Source organism: Tribolium madens, unplaced genomic scaffold (assembly GCF_015345945.1).
Source record: "Tribolium madens isolate multiple individuals breed KSU strain unplaced genomic scaffold, Tmad_KSU_1.1 Scaffold_1;HRSCAF=32;Tcas5.2_LG8, whole genome shotgun sequence".
Lineage (NCBI taxonomy): Eukaryota > Metazoa > Arthropoda > Insecta > Coleoptera > Tenebrionidae > Tribolium > Tribolium madens.
Genome location: NW_025400984.1, coordinates 2,631,014 through 2,651,782, shown reverse-complemented (window position 1 = coordinate 2,651,782; position 20,769 = coordinate 2,631,014). Strand labels below are relative to the sequence as shown.

At 30.6% G+C, this 20,769-nt stretch overlaps 1 protein-coding gene across 1 annotated transcript in view; it reads left to right on the top strand.

The window, feature by feature from the left end:
• The window catches only part of LOC123016358 (extracellular serine/threonine protein CG31145), a 62,687-nt gene that overhangs the window by 14,481 nt on the left and 27,437 nt on the right, over nt 1-20,769 (top strand). Inside the window, exons 3-4 of the mRNA XM_044416708.1 lie at nt 9,097-9,221; nt 16,803-16,881. Coding sequence (XP_044272643.1) covers nt 9,097-9,221; nt 16,803-16,881 — 204 coding nt within the window. The remainder of the gene's footprint in view (nt 1-9,096; nt 9,222-16,802; nt 16,882-20,769) is intronic.

Genomic DNA, 20,769 nt, shown 5'->3' with positions numbered 1-20,769 from the left:
TTCTCCACAGTTGAATTCTTTAAAATTATTAGAAGAAAGATATTGTTCCGCGATAGTTATTGAGAAAATCACCAGTAAAGACAAAAGTTATAAATTTTAAAGTAGTAAATAAGAATTTTGCGATTTTTCGCCACCAGTCGATTTCCTAGAAAACATTTACTATTTGATTATCCGTTAGGCGAAGTTTGCAAGATAAAAAAAAGCGATATTTTTGCACTTATCTGAGACAGTTAGGAGTGCAATATTAAAAAAATTTCGTGTTTTTTTTGTGAAAAAATGAGGCACTTATATCTGCTTATGCTAGACTAGAAATATGTTAGTACAGAAATAAAGATAGGAAAGCATACAAAGACATAATACTGTAAAGTTGGGGACTGAAATTCGGAACAATGTGAAGATTTTACTTAAGGCTTTGTAGTCTATAGGGATGTAAGCTTATTACCTTTTTCTTACTGTTTCGTGGTGAGGACTTAAAGGAATAAATACTTTTCATAGACAAAAGTTTTATTTCAATTTTGAATTAGACAATTATTTCAATCATTCCGAGTGTTAATTTTGGTGGATGCGCCGGGATAGTGCTTTCCACAATATTTCGGCTATCTTTTTGTTTTGTTTTTCAAGTCTTATTCAAAGCGTCGTTTCGTTGAAACCAATCTTTTCCCACGTCGTAAGCGTTCGTCGTTTTCATCGAGCGAATAAAGTATGTCTTTTTTGCGACATTTGCGATATTGGCGCAAGAAGCCAAACATGCTAATAATTCATAACAAGGGTTCGGAAGCGTCTCGTTCCAATCTCAAATTTATTATAGATACAGCGAGTAAATGGTCAACATAAACCTTTTAAGATGAGAAAATCCTCGCCTCCTCTCCGCTCGAGTTTTGGGAATATTCAAATATCCGGCAAAGGGCAGTAAAGTCGGCGGCGAACGAAAGAGACGGATAGAGAGGGTCATGCATACGAATTGGCTGTAATACGAGAATATATTTCCGATATTACCGCACTGTCTTACCTACTGATAACATGACCATCGAATGGACGTATTTCATAAGGGAAAAAAATGGTTGGAGACTGGACATTTGTGTTTGCATAATTATGAGGAATTTTTGGGCAAAAATGACTACGTTTAAATGACATTAATTCCTATATGTGTTTTAATGAAGAATAAATACAAGTTATTAGAAATTGTTTTATTTGGAATTTAAAACCGATTTTTTTATTAGTATAAAAAACAGGATTTTTTTTATTTTTTTTATACAGTATGTCCCCGGATTGCGTTTACAAGAGAAATTTTTTTTTTATCTTTGATTTTAGCCCAAAACTGCAAAGGAAAAACATTTTTTGCTTCACCTGAAACGAGCTAATCTGTACTTAAAACTTCATTATTCTGATTCAGTGAAAAGAAAAGTTTTTTTTTTCTTGATTTTGGACTTTTTGTCTGCTTTTTAAGTGTTATCACATAGGCAGTTTTAATTATTTGACAACTATATGTCACTTTGACAAATAATTTATTAATTACCTTAATTTTACCTTAAAGCTGTTTCTCTGAATTGCTGTTTATTAAAATTATGTTTTTCATAAATATTTTTGTTATTTAACTTGCGTAAACTCATTTGTCAAAGTGACATCATTGTCAAAATAATAAAACCGCCAATGTGATAGGACTTAAAAAGCAGAGAAAAGTTATTCTTCCAAAATCAAGAGAAAAATTAACTTTTTTTTTAAACTTAAAAATTATTAAATTTAGGTATAGGGAATGTTAATACAGATCGATGCAGAATTGAATTCTCTTCCATTTAGTAAAACAAAAATTAGGGTATTTCATTTAGAAAAAGTGAGTTATGGGTATTTGAATTATTGCAAAAGTAACCTTAAGATTTTATAGTTTGTTAATTTTTTTTTTCAAAATTTCAAAACACCGGAAGAAAGATCTAAACTTTCTCTTTCAAACGCCAAAAAAACGAATTCAAAATGTAAAAAAATAGCAGAGTTACCGATTGGAAGGTGCAGATCCAAAAATTTTTGAAAAACTCCAAATATTTCAAAAACGGCTAAATTTAGGTATAGAGAAAGCCGATGAAAACTCCTTTAAAATAACCCGATTGGGTTAAAACACAGTAAAAAATATAGCTTTCCATTTAAAATAAGAAAGTTGAGATCGACTTCCGGTATAACCAGAAGTGCCGCCATCTTGAAAATATTTTCATTTAGTAGGACTTAATACATTGGCTATGTACCAATTTTCAAACAAATATGATTATTTGAACTCCCAATACTTTTAATGTGGGGTTTAGACGGAACACCCTGTATACACCCCAAAATAATCGTCAAACATGCCAGGTGAATAAAAAGTATGGAACCAGGCGTTTTTTTTAAACCATTTATTTTTTGGAAAAAATTATTGACGTATGATAAAGTACTATAAAAATATGATGTTTTATCTAGAATTTTTTTTGTTTTGTTTTTGAGATTACAAAATTTTGAATTTTTTAAATAGCAACTCATTATAAAACCATTTTCCCAATGATCTAATGATTACAACTATCGGCTTTATATTTATTTTTTTTTATAAATTTTTTACATACAAATGCAATTTTGACGATAAAAATTGCATAACTCAAAAACAAAACTAAATTTCGTCGTCAAAATACGATCAACATTTTTATATTACTATTTTTATAGTAAGTAGTTGTTATTTACTTAAGATAAATGATTAAAAAAAAATCTTTTGGTCTCATACTTTATATTCATTAAAAAATTTCGTTCACTTTTGGTGGATGCGCCGGGCAAATTATAATTTTTAAATTCTTTTAATCTTTATTATTAAATATAAAAATCAAACCACATTTTTTTAATAAGAAACAGACAAATTAAGCTAATAACTTTCAAACTAATATGGGTAATTTTTTGTGCTTCTTATTATTGGGAAGCACTTTTAATTTCCCATTTTATGAAAAGAGATCATTGTTCTGGGACAAATAGTTGTTGAGAACTTAAATCAATTCAAAAATTTAATTTTGTTGGGCAGTGTTGTGTTAAGTTTTTCTGGAGAAAATGGTTAAGTGTGAAGGGTTGTACCTGTTAATTTAAAGGAAACTGGGGACATTTCCAGGAGGATGGTTGTTAAAATACGAGATTCCTCAGCGGCCATATGTCAACCCTTGGTTCCAGCAGCCTTGTCTTCATTAACACCGCAAAGCTGTTAACTTTATAAATGCGCAGATTATCAATTTTTCATATGATGTTTAATTTCCGGCGTTCGAGCGCACTCACATCTGTTTCATTTGGGTCAGTGGCCGATCGAATCTAAATTAAATTTATGTCAGTCGACATAAAATACTCGATTGCTCAATTTAATGATATTTTATGTGCGAAGACGTTAAATATTTTACTTTTAATACTGAGTAATAGCTGGAATGTCTTCATTTAAAAAAATATGAGGTGATAACGAAGCATTAAATTTCTTTTCGTGGGGGCGATAAAATTTCACGACTTTGTCCCTTTCTCCACTTGCATAAATTGACGAAATTACTTCAGCTTTATCACATAATAAGAGACGTGGAAAGTATAATTACGTCGGACGCGAATTTTAAACAAATTAAATGAGTTTCAGGTGGAGATAGCGCTTCTTGAAATGCTCATTGTGGCCAAGATGGTATTCAATCTTTATCATCAACAAGGGGAGAAATGACATTTTTCACAGGGAATTGTATTGTGTTTTACGTTTCCGGTTTGTATTTTTTCTTGGGGTGGCTATCACGACACGGTGAATGTACACGCACTTTGGCTTATTTATTACATCTGCTTAATTAGGAGCTAAATTATTTGGTTTTTCAAGTTTGGGAGAATTTATTCTGTATGTGGGAGAAGTGGTCGTTACCTGTGATTTATTATTTTAACAATAGAATTTTTATTTGTTTGTTTAGGACTATGTAATATAAAACAAGCCGAAATAAGAACAACCACCACATGTCTGAGATGGAAAATCGAAATAATTTTGTTAGAATTCATTTTTATAAAACGCTTCTAGCAGTTTCATCACAATGGAGGTTTTTTACATACATCTCAATTAGCAAAACAATACAAAACGATGTCTTGTTCTACAATTTGATTTAAAAAAATGTTTCTGAAATAGTAGAATAAAATTTGGAATTATTGACAAATTTGTTTAATAATTGTATTTTCTGAGAAAAACGAGAAAAAAATTAATTAGCAAAAGCTGCTGCGCTTTATTAAAATTTTGATTAGGTTTATTTATTGACTTTTGGACAAAATGGAACATTTTGAGAAAGAAAACAGAGTTTGGTTTCTGTAAAGTTAAAGACATCAAGTAATGATTTTATGATATTAAATAAATAAATAAAAATAAAGAAAAGTAATGGTGTTTCTAAGTGAAAAAAATATTCACTGGTCTTCAGGTGAGTTTTTGATGCGCTCTATTAAAATTGTGATTGGATTTATAAAAAAAATAAACTTTAACTTTGTTTTCTGAGCAAATAAATGGTTTTTCAAAATTATTGGGAAACACTTTTTATAATTTAAATTTAATATTTCAGAATTTTGACAAACAATTTCACAAGTTTTATGGAAAACAGAATTTTCTGTAAAAAAGAATGTGGAAAATTTGGATTTTAAGAAAATAAATGAGGATTTTTAAATAAAACAAGTTTTTGAACAAAAAAGTTAAACTTTTTACATTGAAATTAATTCGCAATATTGGTCATTTGTTGTTAAGTGCACAGGACAATATTTCATTTAAGATAGAAAATCGATAAAAATTTTGCCAAGAATCGAAAAAATGAAAAATTTTAATATTGCTTCAGATGAAAAGCGTTAAAAGCGTTGTAGATACGCAAGAAATAATTTTTTTTTAAATGTGTATGTACGTACACTTGAATGCAAAAAAAACGCAAATTGATTTTTTTTATAATGTAATTTGGCCTGTTAATAAATGCCAGCTTTTTGACGTTGTCTTTCTCACAATTCACTATCTCATAATTGTCAGGCATTTTCCAAACTGCTATCAAGTTTTTCCATTTCGTTTTTAACACTGACTATGACACTATTACCAAATACGACATTTCTTTTAATGGTTTTCTAACTTTTTTGGATACAACCTTTTCACACTATGTAAATCTCTGAAAACTTAGACAATTTTGTTTTTGACAATTTGCGTTTTTTTGCACTCAAGTGTATGAGTATATTGGATTAGAGCTTTTTATCGTTACCCCGAATTTCTTGATTTTTCTGAGAAAAATTAAAATAAATAACTATTTGAATGAGTGTCGCCTAAGTGCTTTAAAACATGTGCAATGTTCTAATTAAGACTAATTTAATATTTTGAAAGACGGAGTTTTTTTAATTTTAAAGAATTTTGACAAGCAATTAAAAAACAGTATTGGTTTTTTGTAAAAAAAAAGAGAAAGTGCCAAATTCGGATTCTAGAAAACGATTCCATGATTTTGAAAAATTATGGAATGATATAAATATGTGTGTTTAATTTTTCCTAAAATTTATGGACAACATGGACAAGAATATTTCTTGAAATGAGCTTTTGCTGCGCTTAATTGAAATTCTGGTCGGTTTTATGGTCATTTTCTAGAAATTTTGGCCCAAAATCTTGCTTTGATTGCCTCCCGCCTCCACCTTAACCTTTCCCCTCGTTTATCTTCCTCGTTGATACCCCGACATTGTCCCACTGAATTATGTTCGCCCTGCTGAGCTGGCCTACACCAGGTCACCCATCTTTTACTCAAACGTCCTGACTTAAAATATGAGTTCGGAAGGTGCGACTTTGGGTCGCCTCCTAACCGAGTTTTGACTATTCCACCGACACTTTTCGAAATCGATTGCCGTAATAAACTTCCAGCATTGATTCCAATGCATAAATGATGATCTGAATTGTTAAACGCTGGAGCATTCAGCAATTTGCGTGACCCTTCACAGTGTGTTATTGTCCAAGTACCACTTCCACTGCTCACTTGGATTATTTAACGAAGTTTAATGAGATTTCGATTGCTTAAAATGTGCCGTTTTTCGATTTTTGACTGGATTATTTAGCCCCCTTCAAAATTAATTGTTAACACTCGGAGTTTTATTCGAGATAAAGGATCAATTATGCGTTGGTGGGATTGGGCGTGGGTGGATATCGACCAAGACACAGTGTTGACAAATTTAATAAGACAGTATTGGCGAAAAGATAAATTATTCAAAAAAAAAAGATTTTTTTCTGTCAAATTGTGTTTGTGAATTATTTATGCGCGCAATGGTTCTAGAATTATTGCACAATACAAATTATGTGTATTATCTGACTATTAATGAAATGACTTGTTATTGCCTTGGGATTAGGTTAATAATATTTTCATTTAATTTGATACAAAAAGTGATGTTAATCGATTAGATGATTAATATTTTGGATTTGTGGCTGCGACCCTTTGATAAACAATTGCAAATATTGATGAGTCCAATAATAAACTCATAAAGACCGAAATAATTTATTGATGAGTTTGTTTCGTTGACAAAGAGATAATTTAATTAACTGTCGAGGCTCCCGAAATGTGATAAAGCGTCAAAACGAATCGAAAACGTGACACGAAATGCTCCAATTCTGCTAATAATTGAGAACTTAGTGGAATTTTGTTTAACTGTATCTTTTCTCTCAATTTTTGATAACCGCAGTTTTGCAGATAATCTGATTCGAAGAAGCACAAAATCACATTTCAATTTGACCAAATCCAATAAATAAAACGAAATCACAAACAGAACTCTGAGCTCTAATTTAATGTCGGACATCAGATGCAGAATCTAGTAAATCAAGCAAAATTTTAATTAATTCAAAAACAATAGATATAAATGGACGGCAGTCCTGAAAATCGGCCAAATTACATTTCATGAATTTTCAGACAAATAATTGCATATTTAGGTGGTGAATTATGAAATTAAAACAAAACAGAATACGTAATGCCTTGACGAATAATTAAACGCGACCTTTCGGCATCTGACACCTCGAAAACAATTATTTTAATGTTATTGTCGTCGAAATTAGAAGCGGCGAAGTTAATCAACTGCGGCTAAAGTCGGATTAAGAGTATAATCAAATATCAATTAACGCGAAAGGGAGACCCGGAATCGGTAGAGAATGAAGGACGTCACGACGTTATCCTCATTGTCCTAGCCGCCATATTCAAATTTAATTTATTATTCCATTATTTTTAAGTCGAATCCTTCATTTATTTAGCACCAAGGCTTCTCATTTAAGTTTTAATTGTTCGATTTTGATATTTTTCCGGCAGAAAAACGTAATTAACAAGTTTAATTATGCAGCAATTTTATAATAATGGGAGTAGAAGAAAAATTTCTATTTGCAGCGAAACAAATATAAGGTGAGGTGAAAAGATTGTAAAATATTTAAGGAGGTAATAATATGAACCAAAATAAACAATAATGTTTTAATAAACATGGGTCCGCAAAGTAACGGTTTCGAAGATATCGAATGTGAAAATTTTTAGATTTTTTTTTTGTTTGAACAGATTGCAAATAAAGTTTCTGAAAAAAACAAACAATCTTTGATATCTTCGAAACCGTTGCTTTGCAGATCGATGTTTATTAAGACTTCTTCATTTCTGTCTTGTTTTACATCGTAATGAGAATTATGATACAACAAATACATATTAAACGTCACACCAGAATTCTAAAAACATTAAAAATTTGTAGGATATTAAAAAAATGAGGAAAATAGTAGAGCTTTACAACATGAAGTAAGACGAATAAACTTTTTTCAGCATTTTTATTATATTCATCTTCTTCAGTTTTTTTTGACAGTCGTAGTTTTTTATCTGGTTTTCTTGTTATACATTTTTTTTTAATTGCATCGATTTAATTTTTTGTTTCCTAAATTTTTTTATATCTTTTCTTAATTGTTAAATTACCGTTTTAGGATTTGTTTCAACCACTGTTTTTTTTCTTTATTTTTTGTGTTGCCGGATTGTTTTTTTTTATTATGGCATGAGCATTTTTTGATTCTACTTCGGCATATTATTCTTAAATTTTACTTTTTTGTATCTTATTTTTATTAAAATAATTGATCTCATTTTCTTCGGATTAAGTTTGCAAGTTTTTATTTAATCCAAAACACTTCAAGTGAACTCAAAATTGGTCGTCGGTGGCAAAGCAAAGAAAACCACGTTTTTTTATTTAAAAATATTAGTACTTAATATAATCACGATAGTTACAATAGGCCAAAGTACGTATAATTAAAACATTTTAAGTCGACGTAAATCTTTTTTTATTGGTGTCAAAATTACACAAAAGGAACTAATTTTGTGTTTTACATTGTAATAAGAGAATAAAATACAAAAAATACACATTAAATACAAGACCAAGTTTTACTTTAAAAAATTGTAAGAATATTTAAAAAAAAGAAAAAAAAGCATAAGAGGTTTACAACATTCGGTAAGTAATATGTAAGCCAAAAAAGAATAAAATGTAAGAAACAATCAATTAAATCTTCTTTCCTTCATCATCTTTATTTTCTTTAGTTTTTTTGACATCCTCAGTTTTTTACTTCATTTTTTCGTTTTAATTTTTTTGTTCTTTAAATTGTTTATTTAATTTTTTTTCAAGCCAAAACCGTTACCTTGACTTTTTTGTTTGTTTTGGTCCATACTATTACCTCCTAAAATATTTTAGAATCTTTTTTTAACACCCTGTATAGTGATTGCTGTCTTGCAACCGGAATACTAATTCTCCGGTTTCAAGTCTGTGTTTCACGACAACCGTCACGTTTTAAAATTTGTTTACTTCTCGGAAAATCCACTTTCGCTTAACTCTGAAATAATTTTATGCGATTTTCGTGTGTCGCGAACGCAAACCGGCGATCAATCACTTAATATCGATACGCTTTCGGGATCAAAAGCTTGATGTCTTGATGTCGCCAGTTTGTATGCTAATGTTCGTCCCGATAAACCTAACTCGTGTTATTACATGTCTTAATTCGACTTTTATCAATGGCTTTTACAATATTCATCGTTTACTTTAAGTTTGCAATGAATGAATTGGATTTATTGCGAAAGTTGAAAGAGTATTTTTTTCTTTTTTCAGGGAGAATGCAACCGCCTTGGAGAAGTTCCATCTGCAAATTTCACAACATGAATTGTATTCGGCTGACAGCGAGCTTGTGGATGAGCTTATACACGAAATGGCGACGGAGACTATTCTGCATGTCTGTAAGTACGACTTTTGGCTCTAATGACGAGAATACAGGGTGAATTTTAAACTTTTGATGAGGACTTACACAGATGGAAGAAGGCTTTCAGGATATCAAACTTTTTCATTTAAATATTGCAGCTGTATTAAAAAGTATAAAATAAGAATTTTAACACCAACAACATTAAAGTAGTACTTTTTTGTTTATTAATATCACATACTTGCAAAAATTGATTTTTAAATGTTGTTTTAGTCTTGTTATTTGATTTCTATGCAATTTTGTAATTTATATCAATTTTGCCTCAAAACGATAATAGAAAAATACACTGTGGTCAAATCCTATCGGATTCGCAAATGTTATGTAGATGAGGGCTCGCGGCATAGCCGCTCACCCCCGTACATATCTTACATTATCGAATTTGCAAATTTTTTGTCAGTTACAAGATTAGTATAATTTTTCAAACCAAATATAATACTACTCTGTAAAAAAAGTATCGCGAATTTTCGATTTAAAGAGCTTTTGTCTGGTACAGTGATGGACAGTGAATTTCGTCCACCCAATTTCCTTGACAGATTAAAAGTGTAAATTAGTCTTTAGGTTTTCCTAACCTTGTTTCAGAATTTTGATTAACGTTTGTCATGTTGACAGAAGGCTCGATAATTTTTGCTACTTTTTACCTTTGTCCTTCGAAATGGTAGTCCTTGGTATGCCCAAAAGTATAGAGACACGTCTTTGAGACATACCTTCTTGTACCTATAAGGCATTACCATTGTTAAATTAGTTAGTTTTATTCTCACCTGAGGATGACCACTTTGTGGTCGAAACGCGTTGTGCTATTAAAATAAAAGTTTGGTGTGACGGGCTAATCGTGTTTTTGTTCATTGTACCTTCATGTTCGAATTTGATTAAATTTGACAATTCGTATTTGAATGTCAATTATCATGACAATAAAGCACAGACTACAGTGAATTTTTGTGAATTCACAGAAATTGGGTGGACGAAATTCACTGTCCATCACTGTATATTGGTACAGTTACGGAATTAAAATTTCGGGCAGTATTTTTCTGTAACTTTAAAATTTTCACTGTAAACTACCTTTTACTGTCATCATGACTGACATTTTACAATTAAACTCTTTTTTCTTGTTAATATTGTTAATTAAATAAATTGTCTGTCTTAGAAAATTTATTAATTGAACCTGAAGTTTGCTTTGATCTCCCGCTTACCCGTTTTTATGCTACAAATCACTATTTTGAAAGTAAATAAGTCAAAATGACATAAACATGACAAGAGTAAAAAAATAAGGTTATTAATGTAAAGGTTGTTTTAGACTTTACGTTATGAAAATGACAATACTGCCTGAAATTTTAATTCTGCAACTGTACAACCATACTCTCTTACCAAGCCAAATTTTACCGCTATAGCTCAAGGGGTTTGTTTAAAATTGTTTTTGTCATAACTTGTGGTTAAATCAGACTTGCGATTTTAGTCATGGATTCCACTACCGATCAGAGAATTCGCTTAAAATTTTGTGTTGGCCGTGTAGTGTATTAAATCACTGAAAATTTTGCAAAAAACCTCTTAGGACTCATGCATGTCTAAAACACAAGCATATGAGTGGTACAAGACATTTAATTGGACCAAAAAGAAGTCACCGACATTCCTCGTTCTGAACGATCGTCAACAGCAAAAACAGAGAAAATGTAAAGAAAATCAAAGAAATGATGACTGTAAATCGTCACTTAAGTTTAAAAATTCAAAAATTGTCATCAATCAGGCACTGTATTCAGCTATCATGGTCCTATGTGACATTTTACCGTTTCTTAAACTTAAATTACTTCACGAGGAAGGCATTTTGACTTCATAAAAGACATAAAACAAAATTCGCAGAAAGAACTGAAAGCCATACCTTCTTCTGTTTATGAGAAGAGTTTTGATGATTGAATTTAACGTTGGCATAAGCCTGTCGCTTCAAGATAAAGTTTACTTTAAACAAAATCAAATAAAATTGATCAATAATAACGTAGTGCTATTTTATTTAAAATTTATATCTCAACGTTGACATATCACTTAATAAATTCCAGAAATGCACAAATTTTTTAGCTGTTTATTGACTCTGCTATCAGTACAGTTTCTATATTTAAATAATTAGTTACATTTATTGAATTCTTTAGGTATACTCTTTTTCATATTAATGTGCATCAAGTAGGTTGTGGAAGTCCATCTTTAATTTAAAGGCCGATTCACACAAAGAGTGTCAGTAATGTCATTCAGAACAAATTTAATCACATCAATAATGACAAAAATCTTTATGCTTACTGCCCCATGTTAATTACGTTGTTTATTTTAATATTTTTTTACTACCTGGGGTACACATTTATTTGGAAAAATAATTTTTAGGGAAGATTGAGTTTAGGATCATTTGAATTGCCACCTTAAAATGATCCCTTTCAACGACTACTTTGATGCAATATGAAAACGAGTATACCAACTTGTTAAATATACTTTTGTCAAATTATTATTTTTATGTTTATGTACTTTTAATTAAACAAATAATTTTTAAATTTTGTTTATGACGTCACAGTTTTTTGTTACGAACGAAAATTTTCCTGCTTTCGCACAAATGCCTGATTTAAAATTTATTTAAAATTGAAACTGTTGCTGAATTCTTGCAAAACTATCACCAGATGGGTCTAAATGGGTCTTAACATTAACTTACATTTGGACTTTTTACTAAAAACTTAGCTACCATGAGTGACGAACATGAAAATATGGAAACTGTTGGACTGTTATAAAGGAAACTGATCCAAAAAAAAATATATATATAAAAAACAAACAAAATCACTCATTTTTAATTTGTTATTTGGCGGTTATTATTTTTGTTAATTACATATTTCTTAAACGTGACTGGTGGACTTTTTTAAATATTTTTTTTTCAACTCAGTGTCTCAAAATCTATTAGAAATTGTAATTTTTAACTAAGGTATAAAAATCGTGTAAACAAGTGTAATTAATAGAAATTAGAGCGTGATCGTGTTTCGAGAATAAAATTTTGTTTTCGAGAGTTGGCGATTTTTTTTCAAAATGGCAATTTGTTGTATGAAACTTTTTTCGATAAAAATTCAATACAATGTAGATAATTGTACTTTTTGAATAATCATTCTTTTTGTAAAAAAAGGTTTTATAGTGGATTCCCATTTAAAAAAAAATTGCAAAACTCGAGACCTAAAAGAAAAATTTTATTTTTTTAAAACGATTACATTTTTATCATACTTGATACTAATTATTTTTTTGTAAAGTAATTTGTTTATGCAAAAATCGCTTAGTCTTATCTTTTTTTCATATTTCAAATATTTTTGTTTTGGGATAAGTATGAAGTAATTACGATATAAACTAAACCATATTTTACTGTACGTGGCAGTATGATTCATTATTAAATTTATTACTGGTGTAATCAAATCAAATGGTTTTTTATTCAAAAATTTACCAATTTTTTAGCAAACTTTTTGAAAATTTGAATTTTAAAGATTTAACATTGAGTACTTGTTTGGCCGGCCGTGTGGCGAACTGTAAATATTAATCATGTGGAGTGTTAAAACGGGTGATTTTGTGGGTGTTTCAATCACCCTTCTTCATTTCGCTCATCTTTCACCACCGCTTGAATAATTCACATGAAAAGTTAACCGACTAATAAATCTCCTCTTCCCTAAATTGAAGTGTTAACTTTATGAAACATTTTGATGCATGCCGTGCCATCCTCCTAATAAAAACTAATTAAATTCGACAGTGAAAACTCGCTGCTTAAAACCGAATTGATCTAAAATAATAAGACCTCCTGTTGAGTCACGCACCTAAACGAGGGAGTAATAACATTACCCCAACAATTTTCATTTGTACAGCCTCCACATATTCCATCTCAGAATTCATATGCGTGAAATAAGATTTCTGAGTGATGTAATAACGTCTTGACGTTATATAAAATTAGTGAAACGTTGCGTTGGTGGCAAAAAATTCAGACATTTGCAATTGATATATCCTCAAAGGGAAGCCAAATAGCGGCCCAACGTTCAATATTGGTTTAACTCCAGACTAAGTTTACTTGTATAATTAGCGAAATATTAGTATAGCAAATAGGGGCATTATTTCGTAATGAAGCGATCGAGGCCTAAAATCAACAATTTTGATTTTTTATGTAAATTGACACTTGTTTGAAATTCGAGCCAAGACAAAGGAGAAATCGCACGGTGTTACCGAAATTGAGCAACATTATTTGCATTTACGTCATCGTTTTTGATTAAGGACTGTTGTAAAATAGTTTACTGGAAGCACCTGGATGTATTATGTGCGAAGAACGCATTGTGTTGGATAAAAAGGGATTTTGTCGAATGGGAAATAATTAAATTCGAGGTTTTCTGATGTGAAAAATTACTTTACGACTTTATTCTTGAAAATTTGCAAAGCTTCTGTTTAATTAAAGATAAGACAACGATTATTACATAATAACTTAAATTCCGGAAATATTTTCCCAATTCCGAATAGAAGCAGACTGGTTTTATTACCACTGTTTCATATTCCTGTTGTAAAAGAAGCACAAATTCAATTACACAATTTCATTTTGGTTAAAATTACATCTCAATGTAGCTTTTATTGTACAGACTGTCATAAAAAATATACATTTTTGATGAGTATTGTCACATTTGTTAGCTTAAAACCGATGAAATATCTATGTTAACTGAAAACATTGTTGAATTAAAGAGAAACGATGTACAAATTTAGAAATGATGCAGTATTAATTGCTGACCCGGCGCATCCACCATTTTTGAAATGCTGAAATAATACTACTATTATTTAGTAGTTTATTTTTAATTTAAAGTTAATAAACCACAAATAAAATCAATTCTTTTGCTTTATTCACATTTATTTAAATAGCTTATTTCAAAAACTAAATTTTTAACGTTTTACAAAAATAATTTAAATTTTGTGTCAAATGTACGCTAATTTATTTTGGTGATTGAAATGAATTATTTTGTTTTGCAAATAAATGGCGATTTCAGGCATCTTTAAGTACTCTTATAATTGGTAAATTGCTAATTTTAAAACAGTAAAAGATTTATTTCTACACGAATAGTAATGAGCTTGAAAAATTTTTTGAAGCAACCAACATTACATTTCAAAGATAACGTGGATATTAAAATATTTAGTTTTAATAAATTAAACATAGTGACCAAACAGCACTTCAACTTTGACATCAAACCTTGGAGAATTTGGTGAGAATTACTAAAATGTTGCCGAAAAGACCAACAAGATTCTCATTTATGAAGAATGTTTGAAAAACACTTCGCAGACTTTACGTTTTTATCCAGCGTGATATCCAAATAGACAGACTTCCTAAAACTAGAGCAAAGTCATATTGACTGTCAAAAAAGAAAATACGATTACTATGTTTAACTAATTAAAACGAAATATTTTAATATCCACGTTATCTATGAAATGTAATGTTGGTTGCTTCAAAAAAATTTTCAGGCTCATTATTACTCGTGGGACAGCCTGTATAAGTGTACAGGGTGCGTCAGAATTTGCGCCTTAGAGAAAAATTTCAAGTAAGATAAGACACCAGGAACATGGAAAAAATGTTGAAAAAATTTTATCTGCCAAAAAAATTTAACATTTAGTTTTTACATTTGACATTTTTTTGTCTAGTTACTGATAATGATGATTTTGTGTATGTTTTTTTTTGTAATTATTTAGTGAAGGTAAAAAAATTGCCAATAAAAACCACAAATAACATTAAACAAAGTTACAATTTAGAATACAACTTCTTTGTTTCCTCTTCTAATAGTCTGTAGCAAAAAAAATGGAAAACTATTTTTACAACAGAAATAGAGTCAAGGTGCAAAATTTAAACTCTCATAACTTCGAAATTTTTATAGATAGAATTTTTTCAGCATTTTTTCCGTGTTCTTAGTATCCCACCTTACATTGCATTTTTCTCTGGGGCACGAGTTCTGGCGCACTCTGTATAAGTACTAGTTTAATGAGTTGTTTTTTTTTTAATAGATTTTTGAAGGAAAGTAGAAAATTAGTAAACTACAAATTTACTGAATTGTTTTCATATTACGATTTTACTAAAATAATCAAAATTTATGTTACATATTTTTTAATTGAATGAAGTGTTAGTTTTTTGAGTTTTTAGAACAAGGCAAAAAACAATTTTAATTACTAGCCCGGTGCATCTACCATTTTCGAAAGGACGAAATAAAATGTTTTGTTTACTTTTTCATTATTCAGTGGTTTACTTTTAATTTAATTTCAATAAACAAATTTGTTTTGGCGTTTGGAACTAATTTGTCATGTTTTGCTTATAAATAACGAATTCAGTCATTTTAAAGCTCAAATATAACAGGTAAATGGCGAAGTTCAAAAAGTAAATGTTTTTTTTGTTTCTTATCTTACAGAAATAATTTAAGATTTAGGAAAAGTTTCTTAAAAAGGTGATTTTTGTAGTAAAGCAAATAGTTTTTGGTTTGAAGGGCTAAATAGAAAAAAATACGCAGCTAATTTTTTAAGGTATTTATTTAATAAAGAGAAAATCCTTCCTTTCTACAATTTCTTTTGTGGAAGCTTGTTGCCAATCCTCACCACCTTTTGTAATCTGATTCGATTTACCTCAACACTCATCGAGTATTCCTCGACTGTTGTTCGCTCTTGTCACAATAATAATGGCCCAAATGAAATCATCATCAAATGGTGGAGTGTAATGAAAAGCTTTTTCAGCAAATAATCGCTAACAGCACTGGTGTTAGGATTTTGACTTAATCGCGAGATTTTTCAAACGCAATATTTCTCGATTAGTAGTCCAAATAATCCCGGTCGTTGAGCTCATTTTTCATTGGAAGTTGACGGTTTTCGCGTTTTGTTGTTTGATTGATGACGAATAACGGACACGTTAGGTGCCAAATCAAACAGTTTTTTAACATGAAACACTGTCGTCGGAGTGAGAATTATGTGATTTGGAGTGCGTTTGCATCGCTCGTAAATTATTTTATGCGACATAAAAGGAATTATTTGAAATGATTAACGTAGTTGTTTACGACGTGTGATTACTTTAATTGATTGTTAATTTTACTACTGTGTAATTAGCAATCTTCTGCATGAGTAGCAGACGTGGGGGCTAATGATAGTAATTCACTCGCATGCGAAATTGTCGAATTTTAAATGAAAGAAAAGTTTTCAGACTTTTTAATAAATATGACACGAAGTGCATCAAAAAATTATATTTTAATGTTAATTACTGGATTGTTTTTTTATTTTTTTAAAATATGTCGCAAATCCTGCACTTTAATCCACTGAAAGCCCTGGAACCCATCAACCAAATGGCGCTGAAAATGCAGACAACCTTATGTCGACGCCACTTTCCGTTAATAAAAATTCATCCCATAGCGAATTGAAGTTGTAATTACGCTGTTTAAAATATTTTGTAAAGTTTCCGGGCTTTTATGCATTCGAGGGTAGTTTACCCAACTTGATGAAACAATAATTGTTCTCTATCCCGGCACGAATTAACATTTTTTTCTTTTAATATGAGTTTTTTTTGTTACAGCCCAAAAAAGCGGCGGCACTCAACTCAAGCTGGTGATAGATTACCCTAACCATCTTCAGGCGTTGTTTAAGCCGATGAGGTGAGTTTGATTTTTTGTTGTAATGGAAGAGAGCTATTGATTTTTTGTGCGAAATGAGGGGGCGTTAAGACGTTTCATATTTTTAAAATGCGCCAAGTGAATTTTGCTAGTGGTGAAATATTGCGGCGTTTTCATTGAGTATTGTGAGTTATGGGGGCGAGAGGAGCGCCAAGGAGTGAATGAGATTTTTGATTTGCGAATTTACGACGAAAAATGTGAATTTGGAATTTCGGGGTTATAATAGTGAGGGTTGGGAGCTAATTTTCTCCATCTATTAGCCGTCATGAAACTACAAAGCATAAATTGAAACGCTTTTTGTAAATAAGAATCATTTTCGGCGGAACTAATCCTGTACAAGGCGGTGAATCCTCGTAAGTTCTGTGCAATCCTTTGAGTCGGTTATTACACTATAATCATGAAAAGCAACATTCCATTCTTTTGTCGTTAAGAAATTCAGCGTCATCGTGATGTGACATAGATTAAACACGTTTACCTCTCACTCGTGCAAAAAGTTTCAACGTCGTAATTACACTCGGTCGAAATAGATGAAAACTTTTATCGTTTTATGTAAATAGAATAGGGAGGGAAAGGAAAATTTCAGAGATAAACAACCGCTTTGTTTACGTTACGTTGACAATGCGTTAATCCGGAGGTATCGACAGTTATCCCCGGAACAACCACAAATCGTCTCTAATACAATCAAAACAAGCAATGTCCTGTCCAATTAGCGAAGACTCCGGGGAATCGCTCGGAAAAAAGGTGTCTTAATCAAATACACGGAACTTAATAAGGCTTTGGAGGAGAAAGCTCCTTTGAGGGTTGATTTTAAATTTTAATCGCAAGGGAAACCAAATTTTTTTTTGGAAATTAGCATTATTCATTATTATTTATTTTATTGTTGGTATTCATACGATAAATAAAATATCCAACTCGAAAAAAAAGTTTAAAAAAGGATTCCCAGAACGAAATAACTACTCGTATTATTTAAAGAAGAAAAAAATATGTATAAACGATCAAATTGTTGTTCAGAGCAGGACGAGTAAAGTTTTAGCTAACAAATGAAATTTTGCGTTTCTAGTTTTCGCTGAAAACGCGAAAAAGTCAAAAATATAGTATATTAAGCTCGATATTAAGCATCAAGAACGGTAAGGACATTTTACCGATCGAAGACAACTGTTTCGTGATGTTTATAACATTTTTTTTCGCGATTGGTTTTTATTAGTTTTTTTTTAATAAAATATTTTAAAAATGTTCTTGAACGGCTAAGTATTTTGCCATTCAAGAACATTTTGAATGCTTACCGACTTAGCAACAATAAACAAAATACTTACCGACGAGTTTGAGATAGCAACGAGTAAATAGAACTTACTGTCTTGGAAATAAATGTGGTAAACAATCAAATAGAGCTCAATTGCGCAAAAATGTAATTTTTATCTAATTTGATAACAAGATTTTAGCGAAATAATATCATTTACGTTATAAATTAGGGATTTTTTTTACTTTTTTGACAAAATTTTACAAAATGACTACGTTTCTAACTAAAACGAGCAAAAACTGCACATTTTTTATCTAAATTGCTGGGTTTTGTTTTATTTTTTCGGTAATTTTGTTAAATAAATGTATTTCTGTCTGAATACTGTTCTGAAACGTTATGTATTTTTTACGTAATTTCGTGAAATAAGTGTATTTTTGTCTGATAAACACGTTATGAAACGCTTGGAAAAGGTAAAAATAGTGCTATGTTTGTCCGAATTTAGTTTTTTCTCGACCAGGTTTACGATTTCTTGCTGAAATAAACTCTTAAGAAAGCAAATATTATGACAATGTAGTTTCTTGTTTTTTTTACTTTTTTATAATAATTTACAAAGCTACTGCGTTTCTAACTGACAAAAAGCAAAAAAAACCAACTCATTTTTGACCCAAATTGCTGGTTTTTCGCTTATTTGTTACGTAATTTTGTGAAATAAATGTATTTTTGTTTAAGAGCCGTTCTGAAACTTTCAAAAAAGGTAAAAATACCTAATGCTATTTTTAAACGAATTTGGTAATTTTTGACTTAAGTATTCTTTTTCGTAAATTCGTTGAAAACCTTTCGAAACGCTTGAAAAAGGTAAAAATAGTGTCATATTTGACTGAATTAGGGGATTTTTTGACAGGGTTTAACAAATACTTGTGAAAATAAACCTTTACTGAAGCAAATATTATAAAAAAAGGTGACTTGACCTGACCTGATTGAACAACGTACTAAAACATTCGAAATTATACAAAAATTATGTCATTTTAGATTTAATTTGATGAATTTTTGACGAAATTTTGCAAAAAATTGAGAGTTTAGCTTTGGCTTAATAGCGTTCTTAAACGTTCGAATAAGGGCAAAAATAATACTATTTATGACTTCATTTGGTGTTATTTGGCTTATTTTCAAGTAATTTCGTGAAGTAAATGTATTTTTATCTGAAAAACGTTATGTAAAGCTTCCAAAAAGTAAAAATAGTACTATGTTTGACCGAATTTAGTGATTTCTCGACCCGGTTTATCGAATTCTTGCAAAAATAAACTCTTAAAAAACAAATATTGTAATAATCTGGTGTTTTTGTTGTTTTTTGCCCAAAATGACTTGATCTGATCCGAAAAATGCAAAAATGATGTCATTTTCGATCTCTTGTGATGTATTTTTGACGAAATTTTGCAAAAAATTGAATGTCTAGCTTAGTAACGTTCTTAAACGTTCGAAACAGGGCAAAAATAATACCATTTATAACTTAAATTGGTTTTGTTTGGCTTCTTTTTCTCGTAATTTCGTGAAATAACTGTATTTCTGCTTGAAAAACATTGTGAAACGTTGGAAAAGACAAAAATGTAATTTTTGATTTAATTTGATGATTTTTTGCTTTATTTTAGACTAATAAATAATTGTGTTTCTTGCTCGAAATGTCACTATTTTTTTAAGCTTGAATCAAAAGTTTTTTAAGGCAAATGAATTTTTGACAAATAATGAGTTTTATGTTCGTGTTATTTGTCGTTCACAAATTAAATTACAAAAATTACTTCTTTATTTGTGTAAAAGAGTGCCTGTGTTAGTGCACTCGCATCCCAAAATTAAATTCAATCCCGCAGGAAGCCCAGGATAAGGAAATTCCCGAGAGCTTTTCCGCGCCTGCATCGCCATTATATCCCGCGTCAGCTGTGCAGATTAAAAAAGACACAAGTGCGTCATCAAACCCGCATCAGAAACCACCTTTCAAAATATAACAAACCTGCATTGGCACCAATAACGGAATAACTCACAACAAAAACTCGCCAGATGCTTCTAATTACCACAGAAGGAATTTAAATCGTCGAATTTTACCGAAAGTCGACACGTGTTGGTGTCATTTTTGGCTTTACGGTTTTCAGCGAAATTGAATTATCCCTCTTTGCGAATTGGAGAGATGAAATGGGGATGTCCGGTTCAAGCGAGTAACTTAACACTTCCTCTATGTGGTGGGTATGCTTTCTGCGTGATTATCATTAGGAAGGATTACTTTGCTTGGAATTTGGGGGCTTTGTGGATACCGTAACTTAGTTCCTGATCCTTTTTGCTGATTTTTACTGCCTCAAACGAGGATGTACAAAGCGCAAACAGACTCAACAATTAACTGAATATTTGAATGTCAGTCGCCTCCTCGAGATTAATTAATTTCTTTTTCCCTAATAATGGCACACGTCTGTCTAGTTTGTAGTTTCTGAACTTTGCGCTTAATAAAATTTCTTACAATTACTGCAAAATTCCCCAGATGTTGGAAAATGTCACGAATTGCTAATTTACAAGAAAAATGTGTGAATTTGTCAAGTTTATCACTTACCAGCAAGACAATTAATTCATCTCGCATAAATAAACTTGTACTT